The sequence below is a fragment of the Phoenix dactylifera genome, chromosome 3 (genome assembly GCF_051530095.1).
Source record: "Phoenix dactylifera cultivar Ajwa chromosome 3, Ajwa_hap1_PhDact_Kaust_v1.1, whole genome shotgun sequence".
NCBI classification, from domain to species: domain Eukaryota; kingdom Viridiplantae; phylum Streptophyta; class Magnoliopsida; order Arecales; family Arecaceae; genus Phoenix; species Phoenix dactylifera.
Genome location: NC_143192.1, coordinates 36,259,010 through 36,277,562, shown reverse-complemented (window position 1 = coordinate 36,277,562; position 18,553 = coordinate 36,259,010). Strand labels below are relative to the sequence as shown.

The window sequence follows — 18,553 nt, the reverse complement described above, 5'->3', positions numbered from 1 at the left end:
TGTTGCCAGTACACATATAGAAAAGGCTCAGCGTAAGATAAAAATCGACGGCCAATGGAATGATACTGATGCTTTTCCCTTGTCTAATGGAAGGTAAGCCGGTGAATCGTAAAATCAGATGGCCGAAATAGAGCAAAGGTGCTTTTTGATGCAGAAGAGAACCATGCCCTTTCCTTTTTCCTGGTCTGTGCGCAAATATGTCTATATAATATACGTGCGTTGTCAATGTGGTTTTCCACCTTGGTGATACTGCAATGAGTAGTTTGGTACGTGCATCTTTCTTTTCAATTGACGAATAAGCCCTAGGTCTTTGAGACAAATGGACAACTAAATCGACCTATACCAAGTTAGATTATATAGTTCTATCTATCCTGTGAATGATTTTAAGATAAATGATAATATGGATCAGGCGTGCATGCACCCAAAAAAATACAACTTTCGGATCTGCGGTGCAAGGTACTGAAGCAAATAGGAAGTTACCCGTATCTGTTACTTTGTTAATATAAGGCAAAACCTAATCCCCATAAATCACAAGCAGCAGCGCTCACCGAACAGCTTGAATGGTTTCTGAATTATGTCAGCATACAGCATGTTCTCCCTGTCCTTTCTCTTTGTTTTCTGAATAATAAGCCATCAAAACTAGTTATAGCAAATCGAATGGGGAGACAAGCAGTCTGAACAATAATCAAATGTGACACTGAGAAGGCAAGAGTCTGCAATCAACAATCATCATGAAACCAGCTAAACATTTTTATTTTTCTTTAAACCATCAATTCTGCAAGTTCAAAAAAAAGAAGGCTAAAAAACCAAACGCTAGGGCTTCACTTGCTCTCTGATGAACTGCTCCACCTGAGAGACCTCACCAGTCAAACCAGATGCATCTGTTATTGTCACCTTGTTTCGGCACTGGGAGAAGGCAAATGGCTCTCCAGGCACCCCAAGCGTATGTTCGTTGGCAATATCAGCAGTGGATAGGGCATTTCTTGACGTACGAAGCTTGTCTCTGCAAAATAATGAAGCCAGAATGTTTAACTCTATTGAATCATAGTACAGGAATATTCTAGCATCCATTTGTTTGGAGACATAAAAAGCTATTTGAAAAACACATTCTGCTAAGATGTGGTAGCTACCTTGATGCATGACAATATTCAGAGAGAATTGCTAACCAGGAAAAAAAGCCTAAACATTTAGCACGAACATAATTAAGTATACAAACAGAGGGTCCTGTTATCACCAAGGAGAAGTGGAAAATCAGACAGCTTATATCATCGATAAAGGAAAAAAGGGGAACCCCTTCATGGTAGGTGGCGGTATCATGTTTTCTGTCAGCCGTGTAGTGATCCTCTCCAGCATTCAGCAATCACTGATGTCTGTTTAACATGCTTGTTAAATTAGCTCGCATCTTTTTATGTTTGCATCACACTGCATTCTTTCAGCAAATAGCTTTGCAAGCCCAAAGATTAAATGAGTCAGTAAGGCATTACTTCTCCCTCTGATACCCAGTAACATGACTCATGAGTCAAGGCCCCTCAATCAAGGTGTGACCTTGCCTGATCTGTAGGGAGGGCCATCACTTAATGAACCAAGGGTAGCACAACCATTCACACGTGATGGACGGCGATGATCTATCATGACTGGTTAGCACACTTATTTCCCCCTCAATAATTCTCCACAGAGCATGTTATGGGGAGAAGAAGCAACTTCTGGGGAAATGAATAGTTTATACAAGGACTTCCCATGGAAGAAAGTATGATAAATGATAACATAATACTGCTAGAGCCAATGAAATGACTGGGTGCATGAAAGCAAGGGTAATGTTTGAATTAAGTAGAACAATGATTACTTACTGACTTTCAAGACTAGGTCAAACGTGCTAGAAACATCTTAAAGTCTCCAACTAAGAGAGCAGTTATTAACATGAAAAAACATTATCACAGGAAGGTCCAGTCAAACATCGTAAGCTAGTCATTATGGAAGCAAGAGGATGAACAACCATAATACCCTAATTCTGATATAAAAAAGATGGCATCATAAGCCCCTGAATAAATCTGTTCGATCCTTTATCTTACTCTTTTCTCCTTCCAAGCAGTTCAGTGAAATCCTTCTCTTCCTCCTCATCCTCTACCTCTTGAAGCTCCTTTTTTAAATAAAGTTTTCATTATGGAAATAAGTAAAAGATTCTTCCCTGTACTAATTGTCAAACCATAACAAGTTGTTTCATGTATTTTGAAATTTTTAACCATATAAACTAGCGAGAGTTTTAAAACTTTCAGGTGTTTGGTTTACAAATGTTATTGAATTTAAAATATTTGGCAGAAGAGTTACTATGAATACAGCAAGGAAAGGTTTGTGAAAAGCACACATTAATAGAATAGTGCAGTGTTTTGAAAACGAGAAGTGCAAAGAACTCACAGCATTGACCAAAAGTTGGGACAATGCATGTTTTTTGTGGTTAGCATTGCTCGGTAATACATGTGCATACCAACTAAGACATTCATAAATATCTTCATAAATAATTTTAATTCAAGCTTGACCAAACCAGGCTCCATCATTCAGCTCCATTATACCTTTACTCCAGGTGCTGTTCAAATTTCATGCATCTCATCTTTTCTTTAGCTTGCGCTGCAATTTTTCATTAAATTTCAATGTTGAGGCAGGGGGACAAAATAAAACCTACTACCAGAAATATCTATAAAAAAACACCAATTTTTCTCTTTAATCTTAGCAAACACCACAAAGTTAGAAAGATACCTCTAAAAAAATCATTGTTGCATCATAAAATGCTTTCCATATTAACTGCATAGACTTTTCTCAAACATAATGCACTTTGTAAAAATGTGTTAAATGATATAGCTTCTAACAAATGAGGAAAATTTAGGATCTTACATTTCCTTCTCTAATTGTTTCCTGATGAATTCCTTGGAGTGTGCCGTCACTTTATCTGTCTTGTTGCATAAAATCAAAATGGGGACTTTCCTCTTCACGATGCTTGCTTTAGTCAGAATATCATACAGATACCTTACCAAAAACAACAATACATGAGAAAGTAATTATTAAGTTAGTTATAGACGGAAGAATCCCATGATAAGTAGTTCTTAAACTAGCCCAACGGCCATGAGCACATAAAGATTAAATGCAGGCTATCGAAGAACCCTTACGTCACCCACTAGAAGTATAGCACTTCTATAGCAGGACTTATGATTATTATTACCAACATCAGTTTAAGATGCATATAGCTATCTGCTTAAATAAGATGGAATAAATAACAATGTATCAGCGGAAAGGTTAGTGAATTACTCAGCAGCTGCTCGACAGTTTGGTAAGAAATCTAAAGCATCCACAACGAAAATGAGACCAGCTGCATGAGGCAAGAATTCATCAAGTTTGGGTCTAAGCCGTGAATGCCCAGGAACATCAACCAAATTGATGGGTTTCAGTTTGCCCTTCTACACACAGGAGATGGGAGTGGAATCAGCATTATATATAACAAGTATATTGGTCTCACTTCATTTTTTGGTTAAACAAATATAAAGCAGAAGTATATTTATATTATGGCTTTATTATGAATATAGAATTGGTTAGATTGCTACCTTTTCCATTTCAGAATGCAGCATAAAAGTACCCTCATTCGGTTCCATTGATGTAATGGTACCTTGTTGTGAAGAGCCATCACGGAGCTAACATACAGACAACAAGGTAGTCAGAATGTAGATTGAAGGATAAAATTGTAGATCTGATCATCCATTTTTGTTAAGACAAACCAAACCAAAGAGGTGAAGATGATAAAATTAAATTTAGGATACAAAAACATGTTATCATATTTCATTCCCTCAACAAAGTGACATGATTTGTATACAACACAGTTATACATCTGCAATGGAAGTGCTGAAGTATATTTTCTTCAGATGATATAGTATGCAGTATGCACCATTCTCAAGCTTTATTAGCACAGCTGGGAAGAAAACAACAGAATTACAGCATGACATTGGTTTTATGCCAATTACATTAGAAAATGGGACATACCAATCTTAATTTTCCTTCAAAAACTTCCCTGAACTCCTTTCTCGAGCATTTTTTATTAATTTAAAAACAAAAATTCAAACTCAATGATCCAATATGAACTAAAAATTGAAACTAAGCTCATATTTCTAGGTTTTGTTTTCTTATTAATAAATAACATTGACTTCCTTTCCTTTAGGGAAGTAAAACTTCATTGAATTTTTTTTGGAGTAATCAAACTTGATTTCAGAGAAGCCGGTAGGGAGCAATAGTCAAGCTACCAGTTATCAAAAGAAAATCATTAGAAAGCCAGTATTCTAAAAGAAGTTGACAGCTCCAACGATGACAATAAGGATCATGCAGATGGTACACATGATATTGGTGGTGCTTATAATGGGAATGACAAGAGTTTAGAGCTGGAAATGGGCATGGGATGGCCCAATGCTCATTAGTCCATGCTAGCTTTGGGTCAGGCTTTGGGCTTAAATTTTGCATGTTTGGTCATCTCCTGGCTTAAAACTTGAGGCCCAAATGAGTTTTGAGCCGGGTTCAAGCAACCTTGAACTGAGCCAAAGACCAAGTTATCAACATTTAGATAATTACTATTACAATGAATCCTAGCAATATATCAACAACTTCTGGATGGCCAGATTAATTTAGCTTTAGTTAATTATCTAAAACAAAACCTAACTCCCTTTCCCAATTCTCCAATCACAAAAGCACCTCAGGCTTCTTTGAGCTCTTGTTCCTCCTCTTTGATCTTAATGATGATAAGGAGAGCTACCATCAGCCACTCCAGTTCTAGAGCATCCCCAACCCACTGCCAAGGTGCACCTGTTTGGTTACTACTCCTACTCCCATATGATGCACCCCTTTTCCCCATCATCATCAAAGCCCAAGGGTGACACTCGACTCCTCTCTTTCCTCCTATAGACCTTATTCATGGCAGCAGTCCTCACCCTCATTTTCCTCTTCAATGACATCAAAGCTCTTCTCTTCCACCTATCACCAAATTGACCTTCTGTCATAGTCGCCACCACCAGAAGCCCCAAGTGGGCATCCTGACAACTTCACCACCTCCATTGAGAAGGCTTCCAAGCTAAACATAAAACTATAACTGTTTGAGTACTATATGGCGACCCAACCGGTCCACGCATGTCTACCTGTTGGATTCTTAGCCCATTTAGCCATAACCCGAGCTCAGGTGAAAGCATGGGTCTTACCCTTGTAAGAGCTTCTGAGCTTAAGCCCAATGTGAAGCTCAAGCAAAATGCTACCTGTCAAGACTGGGAAAGGGGTGGCCCGGCCAGAGCATGGACCATTACCATTACTACTACAATCAATAACATTACTCATATTAATGTTCATTGTGTTGTCAAGATTAATTGCTCAAAACTTATAAATCAGAAGCAACATATAAGAGTAAAAGATAAACTTTCACTCATGAGAATAATAAAGGGAGAATTTATTACCACTGTCTTGGTGATTATGTAGAATAACATTGCCATTATTGCAGTGGGGAAAGGGTCTAAAAGGCTCAAGTACAATTAGATGGTATCTTGCCCTCGACTTAATGCCAATCCATATTAGTCATCTATTCTAAGAATTCATCTGTCTGATTCTACCCCCAACTCCTCTGCAGACATTAATATGAAACATATGGGCACAGAAACCGCCTAATTCATAGATAAAAATTGACTTTTGTCATACTTAAAGGTGGTGTTGATGACCAAGATATTAAATCGACGACCCTTAAGTTCAATTGTTTTATAATTTAGAGATCTATATTATGAGCTACATATTATTGTTTATTAAAGATCCTTGACTATGCATATCCACATGTCTGCTTCCCTGTTATGCAAAATATGATAAGTGACTTCTCAATTATAAGACAAGCAAAATGGATTAAATTCTCACAAATTAATAATCACGCTAAAATGTATCTTTTTTTTTCATTTCTTGTGAATTCTTTAGGTTAACATGGCCAATAGAATACGTGAGTTTCATCTAGCTTTATCCAAAAACTAACAAAACATACCAATTTCCATCATAATGTTTCAGTTTCTACCAGCTAAAATATAGGCCAGAATCCAATATTCCTAAAATTGCCCTTTCTCCTTGTTCTCCTTGCTCATCCATTTCCTTCTATTCAACTCCCTGTTTTCTATGTTTACCACAGTTTCTAGTACTCGTACCCATGCTATTTAGTTATGAGCCTTCCCCATATTTTTGTTGTAACCTTCTCGGTTCCATCTTATTTTCATATTTTCTTTAACTCCAGTTTACAAAACCTCCATTAGCCTCTTTTGGGCATGTATCGATTAAGGAGATTTTACTTGCTTCTATGGTTCATGCAAAATTTCGTAGCTGCAAACTCTTAGCAAATGTAACTTTTGTTTGAGTTTGGTGACTTAACTAACTTCAAGTAAAATTCTTTTTATTTGATTACTTTTAAAGGAGGAACACTGATAGATACGACATGTGCCAATCAATATGTACTGTACTAACTGCTTGGTGATACAAAGGGTTATCAGTTTAGGCAAATACGTCTGAACTACATCCAAACCACTCAAACAAACCTCAGCGATTTCATCAGGTGCCACTCAAGATGACTAAAACAGCCTATTTTGCAATCATTCTCCACAATATGATGGTGGGAACAAAGTGAGGGTGAAGGTAAAATTGCCTAGGGAGATTGGCCTGCAAGAACAAAGCTTGGTCTTTGATTTTTGGGGCTAGAAAATCACCCTAGCTAGCTAATCTTCTCCCTCCTCTCTTTTTTCCTTATTTCTTCAAAAATCTGAGTGAAAGTTTATGTTTAATTGAAAGAGATCAAAGGAATTTTTGTCAAATTAGGATTAAATGCCGTTTGATCATGGGATTCATACATTAAAGGATGAATCAGGAATCAAAATTGAAGATTTGGGGGTTCCTGAACCTCAAAATCTATACCCAAAAATTATGTAAATCCAAAAAATAACCAAAAGAAGGCTATTCTAAGGGCATATCAGCCATATCCGTGCATGTCCATTGACACCCTTTATTGGCATAATCCTCAATTTTGGTGCATATTGTACCTACCCTGGTTAGTTTGTCCATGTACCTCGATAGTTTGAACCTTGCTTTTATGTAAATTCGAGACAATGAATAATGTTTACACCTAAACTTTATGAGAAATCCATCTTCAATCAATCCTAAAATTTGGCATGAACCTAGGGAGCATTAGACGAGCATATACCAGGTCTTTCCTTCGTCTCGTGATTGTTTATGAAGTTTTATAGATTACCAAGATAGAAGTGCACATTGAGCCACTAAATTTATAATTCTGTTATTCCATGTTTTGTGGTAATTCAAAATTTATCATCAGTAATCTTCTTCAAATGTATATTTGCTCAGCATAATGCATGAAATTATAGAATTCAGTACTAAGAATCACTTTCATTGCAGGGGGGAGGGGGGGGAGAGAGAGAGAGATCTTATCGATGGCTTATGTATCCTCTAATTTGTTCTTTATTTTCATTCATCAAAGTATGACAATAGATGGAACATATATACCTTCTACACAATTCCAGCTTCACTATAGCATACACTCCCTCCACCGACCCCCACCAAGAGAGAGAGCGACAGAGGATAGAGAGCAGTACCTGGTAAAAGAGAACTGTTTTTCCACTGCCACTTAATCCAGCAAGCACTATGGTATTAGACTTGGCAGGCTTCAATAATCGGACTGTGATATTAAAACAAAAAAAATGCAAGATTAGAAAAGATTCAATATTCAGTAACACCAATTATTTCTACAATGAAATGTAGGGGAAGATCCGCCGTGTTTCGATACTCTAACAAGGCTCTTTCACCCTTCACTTCCTTCAGACCTTTAGAAAACTTAGGTTTCTTCTTTCTCAAGAGTTAAGAACCATTTGCAGCAGACCTTAAGAAGCATGACTTGCAATCTACGTTTCTTTTATTTTCTTCATTAATTCAAAAACGCTCTTTTATTATTGATGTTGACCCTGCATTCTATCATGAATTCATGACTATATATAACCTAAACCTTATGTGTCAAAGTTCACTTGATAATATTTAGTCTTGAAGTCAGAAAAGACCATTGGAAACTGAGGGCTAAAAAACATGTGAATTGTGGATTATAAAGTAGTTGTAATTGAAATTTAGGCAGGATTTAGTCAGGCTAGAACATACACTAGTCGAGCATAAACTGTGGAAAAGATAATTTTAATAGGTTTAGATAGAACTCATACCAAGGTTGAAAATTGAAACATCTTAGTAATCTGAAACATCTTTCAGTATTTAAAGAAACCTAAAAGGTAGTTAACTAAAAGCTAATTAAGATGAGCATGGAGAAAGTTTAACCTCCTTCAAATAAAGCAGGCCCAGAATGTTTAAACAAGTGGTTCTGGGATAACTAGATTGTATAAAGGATATGAATGACTCATTAATGGAACCAAACTGTTGTAAATCTCAGTGCTGATTTGTAAGTCTTTTTGCTACCAAACACCTTTTTTGCATAAAGAACATTTCTTGAAACTCAAATACAGATGATATCATAATTTTAACCACCTACCTCACTTTGTTTACATTAACTTTTCCTTTTGGAATTATTATTGCTTGGATTGCCCTGAACAAGTTAAAAAAATAAAGACTCAAACACTGGCTTTTGACAAGCCTTAACGCATCATTGTATGCTGGACAGTCCTAGCTTCCCATGATTGTTCTTCAGCCCTTAAGGTTTTCTCCATGTTAAAGTATTGTCACAAGATTAGTTCAATGAAACAATTAACTTTTGTAGCTTATCAAAGAAAATCAAGTAGCTCATCATAGTTATCTAACATCAATGAATCTTATGATTAGACATCTTCAGTACTACTACTCTTCTATCTGAAAAGGCCTGAGAATCACTATCAACCTTCTTAAACAGGGTTCCTTTTCTTATACCACCTCAACCTCAAGGATGACTACCTTTTGGTCTTTTTGATCCTCCATCTCTTGTATGTGAAGGATGACTTGTGACTTCTACCAGAAGGGAACATTTATTCCCGAATTTGTTATAATGTCATCTAACTAAGCAACAAGCTACAAAAAGTCTGAAGCAGGATCTCGTCTGCGATGGACTCTGACAATAATTTCTAAAGAAAAACTTCAGCATCATCAACTCCTGCAATTCCACCTGATTTTACTACTTGTGGCTTGGTTAATATTACTTGTCCAAATATTCATCATTCTGTCAGTAAAATTTTGCATGCTCAGCATATGCAACTGCCAGACCTAGTGGTTTCTTGCCCTAGTACGAGAGTCCAATTTTGACATACTGAGATCATTTCAGGATAAATTAACTTGCTAAACAATTACAGATATTCAAGCTTAATTCAAGAGATAGTGTTGGAAATGACCCTAAGCCAGCTTGAACTCATTTTGTTAGCAGACGATATACAAAATCAGCCAAAGATTGTCTTCCAATATACCCAGTTTTCCAACCAGTTACCAGGTTCGCGGGGGGGGGGGGGGGGGGGGGGGGGGGGGGGGGGGGACACTAAAGATGATCAAAACAGTGAGCTTAGGGTTGATTGTACTTACGGACGGCAAAGAAAGCAAAAGTCACAATGAGAACAGCAAGAGCAGCATAGAACTGCTCTACTGGCTGCTGACGAACCCATTGTTCAATATTATGCATCCATTGTTCAATCTTATGCATCCATTGCTCCATGTCTTGCATTACCTGCAGAATACTAACAGTCAACAGGAATACGATGAATTGAACAAAAGCGAACAAGTGAATCCCAGGAAAAAGAAGGATAAACCGCAGGAGAAACTCATAGATGCAGCGGATCCTTCTTTTTCCTCTTTGTTTCTTTTAAATTAGGGGCCCTTTGGTTCCTTGCAATTGGAGACACTGTAATACAAGACGCATACAAGTGGAATTACAACAACTAGTTGCATGCAATTGAAACTTGCTTGTTCAAACAAGTGCAATTGTAATTATTGCAATTATACTCTCTTTTCTTTTGGTAGGCTGCAAATAGAATCAATAACAAGGAAATCTTGGATACATCTAGATGAGTTCCGCCCACCCACAAACATATCGGAGTTGGCACAGTGGGTCTCGACCACAAGGCCAGGGACTGCTTTCCCGGTACTGAGCACGGACAGAGAAACGCCTGCTTTGAGGGCAGTGCGTGAAGTGAAGGTCCAGGTGAGGTAGTGGGGCAAGGAGTGATACATGTGGTGGAAGAGATGAAGGCTTCGGACAATTGGTGCGCGGTGGAAGCCCCACGAGTGCAGAGGTTGGCGTTCCAGACGAAGGTGTTTGGATGGGGAATTTTGTCGAACAACTTGCGCGCAGGCTCCAGATGGAGCGGCGTTGGCGGAAGCAAAGTGTGGGTGTGGACGGGGTGGGGGGGAGAGAGGGAGAGAGGACAGACCTGGATGAGAGGCAGCGGTCGAGAGGAGGGGGTGCCCTAGATACGAGATTTGAGGAAATTGAAGGAAAGCGTGGAAGGGAAGGGATTCCTGTTTCTGGCCTGCCCAGATCAAGGCTCACTGAAGCGGTGGTGTCGGGGAGGAAGCACCTTGAAAGCTAGCCAACCATCCGGCTCCTCCGCGGTGGGACCAAGGGAAAAAAAAGTAAAGAAAAAAGCAAAGCTACGCAAGAGCTACTTTCGTCTACAGTTTTTCTCCGTACGCTCTACCTTCCAACCCCTCGTCCTCTGCTCTCAATGACTTAATCTAAATCTACAAAGAAGGGGACCTCACCATCTTCGCAATGGAGCCCTTCAAGCTTGGCCTCTCCTTTGTGGCTTTTTTTTTTCCTTTTTTCTCGATACGCTTGAAAGAAAAATAGAAAAACTATGATGAAAAAATTGAACTCCGGCCTTATCAGCCCAGACTAGAGCTTTTATTCTTTAAGGCAATACAGCAGCCAAGATGAATTCAGAAGAAATACTAAACAGTTTGTAAGCAACTTGTGTTCGACTTTTAATTAGACATCATATTAAGTTCACTTTTCTGTAAGTTGCTGAAATGACTGAATAGGAGAGAGAATTTCTCTTCCAGATGGTGAATCTCTAATAAGTCTGGAGTTTGAATACTTAGTATGAACCAAACATGCCCAAAGTAAATGGCTAACTCCCATCTCAATGAATGCTGTGAGGGCTTCAGCAACCATCCTTTGCTTTCTTGCCTGCACCTGCTGCATCCGCTCCTCAACCGTATCCTGAGACAATAAACACAATGAATTCTTAATGGAATCCAATTACTAATTTGAACAGATTGAACATAGTTCATACCTTAACGATGAACCTCCTCACTTGAACCTGTTGTTTCTGTCCAATCCGATGGATCCTCATGATCGCTTGCTCCTCGACTGCAGGATTCCACCATGGATCCTATATTTGGAAGAAAGAAGCCAATAAATAAATATACAATGAGGTTTTTAAAGAGATGAGGATATAGATTAGAATAGTGGTTGCAAGGGTGGAGAAGATGGTATGCCTTACTAGCCCGAACCGAACAGTATGAGGCATACCGTACTGTACTAATTCGGTATCAGTATCTGGTATGAGTGGCGTATCGACACTCGGTATGCTAAAAAATTCTTGATGGAGATGCTGAAGAATTACCATCAGAAAAACATTAGAAGCTGTAGTTAGATTCAATCATACCATACCTGCCTTCAACCACATCAATAATACTTGATTTTAAGCAAAAAGGATCTTCCTATAGGAATTTCATAAACAAATGAGAATAAAAGAGAATGGCTGACTGTGAAAACAACTAATTTTTCCAAAAAAGGGGCAAAATAACGGCTAGGTCTTACCAGCTTGTCCTTGCTCTCACCAAACTCCTTTAAGACTCTCCGCTCTGCCCTGCTCTTCTTCTCCTCCAATTCCCTCTTTATTCTCATTTGCCCTCCATCATCATACATTCCTAGTGATCCAAAAGAATTACCTAACTCTTTGTAGACAATTTTGACTACTACGATGAGAACAAATTAGGGTCTAAAGTAAGATTGTCCATATTGAGAAGCTGAATCACCAGACTTCTAGGAATTATGGTATGTTGGTATCATGCCCAATTGAGATGCTCTTCCTTTTAAAATTGGATAATTTTTCAGGTTTCACGGTGTAAAGTCCTACTAGAGTGAGCAACGCATTGAGCAATCATGTCCAAATCCCATCATTTTGGTCTTGAAAAAGGCTCAACAAATCATTTTTTTTAAGGAAAAACTTTGATCGAGCATGTCTCTTAATCTGAAAAGAACTAAGCAGGATGGTTAAAGGAAAAATCAACTTAGAAGTTGAGATTTAGGTCCCGTAGGACTTTAGCATTTTTATGATTTTCTCCACTAATAATATCTATTTTGAAAAAATTGTATCCTCTTTTAATTAAAAGAGAATTATGGTCTGAATTATACAAAGATGGACCTCACTAGTAAAGATAGAGGTTATGTATATCAATTTATTGAGTCATTAATTTAAGAAAATGAGACTTGATTTCTACTTTCACTAATAGTTTTTATTTTTTATAATTTTTTAAAAGATTTGAATCGAACAAATTGAAAGAATTATTATCTTCTCCCTAGTTGATTCGCCCGGTCCAAATGTTATGCAGATTGAGCCTAGGTGTTTCACCACTCTGCCCGTCTACTTTGCCTCATCCACGGGACAGAGTGGTCTACATTGGAGGTAGAAGTTTAAGACATGACTAAAGCTGATTATGGGTTGGGCTTGGGCACAGAAAATATCAAATTTTATATAAGCTCGGCCCGCAGTCCGACTAAAAATGAATACAATTTATACCGGAGGCCCAGCCCATGATCCACTTTAGACATGACCCACCGAATAAACCTGCAATAAACTCGCTAAAAGCAAGTCGAGGGCTGATATAAATAAATCCCGGCAATAAATGAGGCGATCTATATTAAACATATCATATTTAGGTTTAAAACTCCAACGTCACAATAAAATGGATTAGATAGAAAATATGGACATCTTGTTCACACTGTGCTGTTCCTGTTAGCCCATTGTCACATGACTACGGAGTTCTGCGTCGAAGCCTTTCAGGCGGCTGGCTTCAATGGTTCCATTGCTTGCTTAAAGCCCAAATAAGGTTCTGTTTGGGGGAGCTGTAGGTAATAGAGCTATTGGAAGTAGAGCTGTTGGAAGTAGAGCTGTCTGAAGTAGAGCTGTTATAAAAAGCTGTTTGCTGTTTGATAACTACATTTGTAAAGTGCTGTGGCACTTTAACATATGTTTGGTAAACAAATTGAGAAAGTACTTTTGTATGACAAAATTACCATAAAGGACATTGCATAGTATTATACAACAGGATATAATAAAACATAACATATATTAATACATAAATATACGATGTAGTATAATATTATTGTAATATAAAATAATATTATTATAATATAGCATAATAGTAATATAATTATTAGAGTAAATTAATTTTTGGGCCCTCCAAAAGCTCCCCCAAATAGGGCCTAACTATAGCATGCTATGATCTTTTGGCTGTGCTTGTTATCATCCCTTTCTAATAGCAAACTTGAATATCATGCTTTTATTGGGTAGAAATTGAACTTGATGATTAAATGAATTTGGGCTGAGGCCCAAACCCAGAAATATCCTAGTTTGCAAGATGCATCAAACGACGGTCAAAAACAGACGCTGATCACAAGACAAAAGAAGCAGATAAGACCATACTCACCACCTCTGAACTTTTTCCTTTTTCTTCTTCTTCTTCTCTCTCTCTCTCGAACACGCCATGGCCATGCTCTCACTCACCTCTCCCAAACTCACAAACCCCTTCTTCCAAACCCACCAGCACCATCAGCTCCAACTCCACCGTCATCATCATCAGCAGAAGATGAAAAGTGTTGGACCCATCTCCGCCACCAAGATCCCCTTCTTGCCGACTCCTTCATCGTCTTCCGGCGAGCTTTACCAGCCGTTCCGGCCGCCGCCCTCCCCACTTCCCCAGAAGTACCGCTCCCTCGACCCCGCCGAGCGCCTCGACATCCTCCGCAACCGGATGGGCCTCTGGCACGAGTACGCCCCCCTCATCCCCGCCCTTGCCAACGACGGCTTCTCCCCGCCCTCCATCGAGGAGGCCACCGGCATCTCAGGCGTCGAACAGAACAGCCTCATCGTTGCCTCCCAGGTCCGCGACTCCCTCCTCTCCTCCTCCTTCGACCCCGACCTCCTCGCCTTCTTCGACGCCGGCAGCGGCGCCGATCTCTTGTACGAGCTCCGCCTCCTCAACGCCGCCCAGCGCGCCGCCGCCGCCCGCCGCGTCGTCGAGCAGCGCCTCGACCCCAAGGGCGCCAAGGAGCTGGCCCGGGCCGTCAAGGACTTCCCCCGCCGCCGCGGGGACAGCGACTGGGCCCGCTTCTCCGCTTCCCACCCGGGGGACTGCCTCGCCTACACCCACTTCCGCCTCAGCCGGGAGGCGCTCTCGGCCGGCGACCGGATCGCGGCGCTCGAGCGGGCGATGGAGGCGGCGGAGACGGAGGGGGCCAGGAAGAGGATCGAGGAGGAGATGGAGAAGGCGGCTGGCGGAGGGAGAGAAGGAATCGAGGAGAGCGAAGGGGCGGGAAGGGTGACGGTGCCGGTGGTGCGGCTGAGGTACGGGGAGGTGGCGGAGGCGACGTCGGTGGCGCTTCTGCCGGTGTGCCGGGCGGGGGAGGGAGCGGAAGGGGTTGCGGCGGCGCCGGGGTGGTGCAGGGCGGAGGGGGAGCTGGGGGTGGTTGCGGCGGAGAGGGGGTGGGGGAGGTGGATGGTGCTGCCGGGGTGGGGGCCGGTGGCGGCGGTTGGGAAGGGGGGAGGGGTGGCGGTTGAGTTCGGTGATGGGAGGGTGCTTCCGTGGAAGGCGAGCATTAAGTCGGGGATGGAGGAGGCGGTGCTGGTGGTGGCGGACCGGGGGAGGAGGGAGGTGGCTGAGGAGGACGGCTTCTATCTGGTCGCGGAAGGCGAGAAGGGGGAACTGGGGGTGGAGAGCGGGGATAAGCTACTGGAGAAGGGGGTGGAGGAGGCGCTGGGGACGGTGGTTTTGGTGGTGAGGCCCCCCAAGGAGGAGGAGGATGATCAGTTGGCCGACGAGGACTGGGAGTGACACTTTCGTTACACGAATTTTGTTTTTGTCTTTCTTTTCATCGCCCCAATTGAATTGTTGGGGGTTGGGAATTGGATTGAAGTTGGAACACCAATCTTTACGATTTGGATTTTTATGGGACTCTTTCTAATTTTCGTGGGCTTGGAGACGGAAAATAGCCATTATTGTAACACGAGAAAGAATGAAAATTTTATCAGATCGGAGTTGATTTTTATATATAAGATTTGATTTCTTATGAGACTGATGTAGCTATGTTCAAATATGAAAATTTAATAGCCCGCATGTATATACGCACAAACCATATAGAGAGAGATAAATAAATATTTATATATAGTATATAAATATGGAAATATAAAGAAAAGTGGTTGGTTATATGGCTTGTATTAGTTCTTTTCTTCATGTTTGGATTTATATATTTAGTTCTCATCTACTACTATTTTAGTTTCAATTTCCCATTCAACATTGGATCTTAGTTCCGTTTCTATCAAACAGAATGTAGATTAAAGTCTAAATCTACCTTTAAAATGATTGGATTTTTTAAAAACTAATTATTCACTTTCCAGATCATGACTTTTCCACTGCAATTTGTCATTGTTTTATTTTATATATCCAGGATAAGTGTCATAAAGTTCCTTTCAGTTTTGCAAAGAAAAAAAGGGGAAAAATCTGTTGCTACTTGGCCAACCAAAGTCATTACTAAATTGATACTCAAAAAAACTTGAATCCAAAACCGAATTTGATTATAAATCGAGTTTGAATGCAAGTTTACATCTTACTTATTTTGATGGATCCAAAGCTAAATTTGAACTCAAATATTCCTGTTGAGTTCAGATGCACGTAAAGCACGGAGTCGGTCCAAATCTCACCCATTCATAACTCTACTTGTGAAAACATATTATATGTTTAAAATGATCCAAAATTCTACTAGTTTACAGGAGTTGATTATTGGTTGGCTGTATGCATGTAGCATGGAATGATGGATGTAGCTTGTGCATGATCATGAGGATGCATACAAGTTCAAAGATCAAAGGAGGAATGATCCTCTACAATGATTAATGATGGTCAGATGGCATGCGAGCCACAGCACAAGTAACAAATCCCTAGCAACAGGGATTGGTACCCCTGCCTGAAACAATTTAGTTCGTGCTCGACATTAGCCTTAAAGGGTGACCCAAGAAATTTAAAGAGATCGATATCCCAGTGATGATCATAAAAACCGAAATGCACGGAGAAATGATGAGGTTACACAGTTAAAAAAAAATTGTAGTTTTGTTTGACCATACCCTTCAACTAATAGTAATTGTTCGCTATGCAAACTGATCAAAATATTTTTCTGGTCATTTTCAAGTTAAAAAAAGAAATCAAAGGGGAAATTACTCTCTTTTTTAAGATATCGCGTTCATAGGAGAGATGCATTTTTGGTAACATCCACCCTATGCATCGATGAATAATTTGCCTCTCATAGCTTGTTTGGTTGCAAAAAGAGAAGGAGAAAAAAAAATGTGGTTAAAAAAAAAATTGACAAAGTAGCTTATGTCTAGTTGAAATTTTCAAATAACAGATAGAAAAGTAGTTTTTTGCATAGAAATAATTTTTCCATATTTTATAAAAAAATAGAACTCCATATGGATTATAGGAAACAAAAAACCTACATTACTATTGGCCGGGAATCAAGATAATATTTTTCTAAAAATATCTTTAATTTTAGTGGCTTATATTTTTTTTCTCTTTGTAGTCAATTTATTAAGATTAATACATACATACATACATATACTCAACCAAATATGTCAAATTTATTTTTGTAGGTATAATATCCTAGAGTATTACTTAACATATCCTAGTAATTAATATATATATATATATATATTTGGGAACCAAACAAATCCTCTCAATCTCACATCTTGAAGATGAGAAACCAAGCCACCAAGGTGGTAGCCTAGTGGTACTGGGCAGCAATTCTAACCACAAGGTTCCAAGTTCGAATCGCTGCGGCGACGATTAAATTGTGGACCAGAGCTCACTACTTTGGCTACTGCTTGGACTTGTGGTGTAGGACCGCTCTTGAACCGCTAGTAGCCGGGGTGGTGCCGGGTGTGACGTACTCACACGTGGGACTCGAGCCAGAGCTCAGAGGAGTAGCTGAGCCGGGCCTACGGGTGGGGAGGGTATGAGTAAAACCGGTCGGGGTGCCCAACACACGGCCATTTCTGCCCGCATCGAACATTCTCCTGGCGGGGCGGAGGCCAGTGGGAGCTGCTACGCGGGGGTAGGCTTGTCCTTTCCTCCCCCTACCCCTTTTCATTAGCAAAAAAAAAAAAAAAAAAAAAAAAGAAAAGATGGGAAACCAAGCCGTGTGTGATGCAAACAAGAATCTACCACCTATCCAAAGATACCGGTACCGCCTGCCCCCCTACTCGCCACCCTTCCTGTCGACGATGCTACGAATATGGCCGCCGGCATCTTGGGATCTCGTGATCTTACTTATATTTTTTCCTTTCATTCTGGGACAAGTCTAATTCCGTGATAAAGTTTTTCTTGAGCGGTATCGAGATTCCCCGTCAGAGAAACACAGACCCACCCAGGCGTAGCGACGTAGCGTCGATTTCTCATCTCGAGCATGAGACTCGGGGACAAAATAGTCCACCAATGCATTTTTTGAAAGCACGCCTTCAGAAATGCCCATCTTGTGAACGGCTGGGCATCAGTACAAAGGGTTCTGTGACCGTTATAAAGCCAAAAAAGGCAAACAAAAATTCAAAGCCATAAAACGACATCATAGGAACTTAAAACTACAGTCTGTTCAACCGGGCCACGTTACTGGAAGGCGTCGTAGTTCTTCCATCAGAGAGACAAGCAGAATAGAACTACTAGTTCAGTACGACATGTTCATTGACTTGGTAGAACAGACCTATTAGTTCAGGCAATTGCATTCAAGATATTATTGCAATGTATATGGAGAACCAATGAAAAAAATAACTAGAGCAACTGCACTAAAAGGTGTTGTAATGAACAAAACTAGGATGCAAAAAATACCTTTAAAAAAAACCCACTAAAACTAAGCCAGACCTGAACTGATATTGTCGCTTGGTAAACACATTAACGGATGATATCCAGCCAGAGGAAGCAATATATTAGTTTAAAAAGTAAAAATACCATGGAATTGGAGGCACCGGAAGGGTACCAAAAAAGACCACGGACTTAAACTGGCAAAAGGGCTTAGAAAGTGCCAGCCGAACAATTCATGACCTCAAACAAAATCATGATTTTAATACGCCAGATCAAGATCTAGAAGCAAAAGCTATTCAATCTTGGTGGGTGTCAATGCACATCAAGCAGAAGCTATTCGGATCAAGAGGGTCTTCTCCGAGTCCAACACATCATGAAACTTGTTTTAAAATTAGACCAATGTCGAATTGAGTAACAAAAACAA

The 18,553-nt window shown here is 40.1% G+C and overlaps 2 protein-coding genes across 3 annotated transcripts; one reads left to right on the top strand and one right to left on the bottom strand.

Annotated features, from left to right (window-relative positions):
- Positions 1-726: 726 nt before the first annotated feature.
- Positions 727-11,003, bottom strand: LOC103696195 (uncharacterized). 2 transcript variants are annotated; one of them, XM_039123612.3, is made up of 7 exons: positions 10,765-11,003; positions 9,589-9,730; positions 7,644-7,726; positions 3,591-3,677; positions 3,298-3,446; positions 2,887-3,018; positions 727-1,003 (listed from the first exon to the last, which is right to left on the bottom strand). In XM_039123612.3, exons 1-7 carry the CDS (start codon positions 10,765-10,767, stop codon positions 814-816), a joined length of 786 nt encoding a protein of 261 aa, XP_038979540.3. In that variant the 5' UTR covers positions 10,768-11,003; the 3' UTR covers positions 727-813. The 2 variants fall into 2 exon arrangements, with proteins under 2 accessions (XP_038979540.3, XP_038979541.3); XM_039123613.3 differs by having other exon boundaries at positions 10,434-10,996.
- A 2,586-nt stretch (positions 11,004-13,589) lies between these two features.
- LOC103696196 (rubisco accumulation factor 1, chloroplastic-like) lies at positions 13,590-15,344 on the top strand. The gene has a single exon (XM_008777731.6). It carries the CDS (start codon positions 13,777-13,779, stop codon positions 15,121-15,123), a length of 1,347 nt encoding a protein of 448 aa, XP_008775953.4. The 5' UTR covers positions 13,590-13,776; the 3' UTR covers positions 15,124-15,344.
- The last annotated feature ends 3,209 nt before the right edge of the window (positions 15,345-18,553 follow it).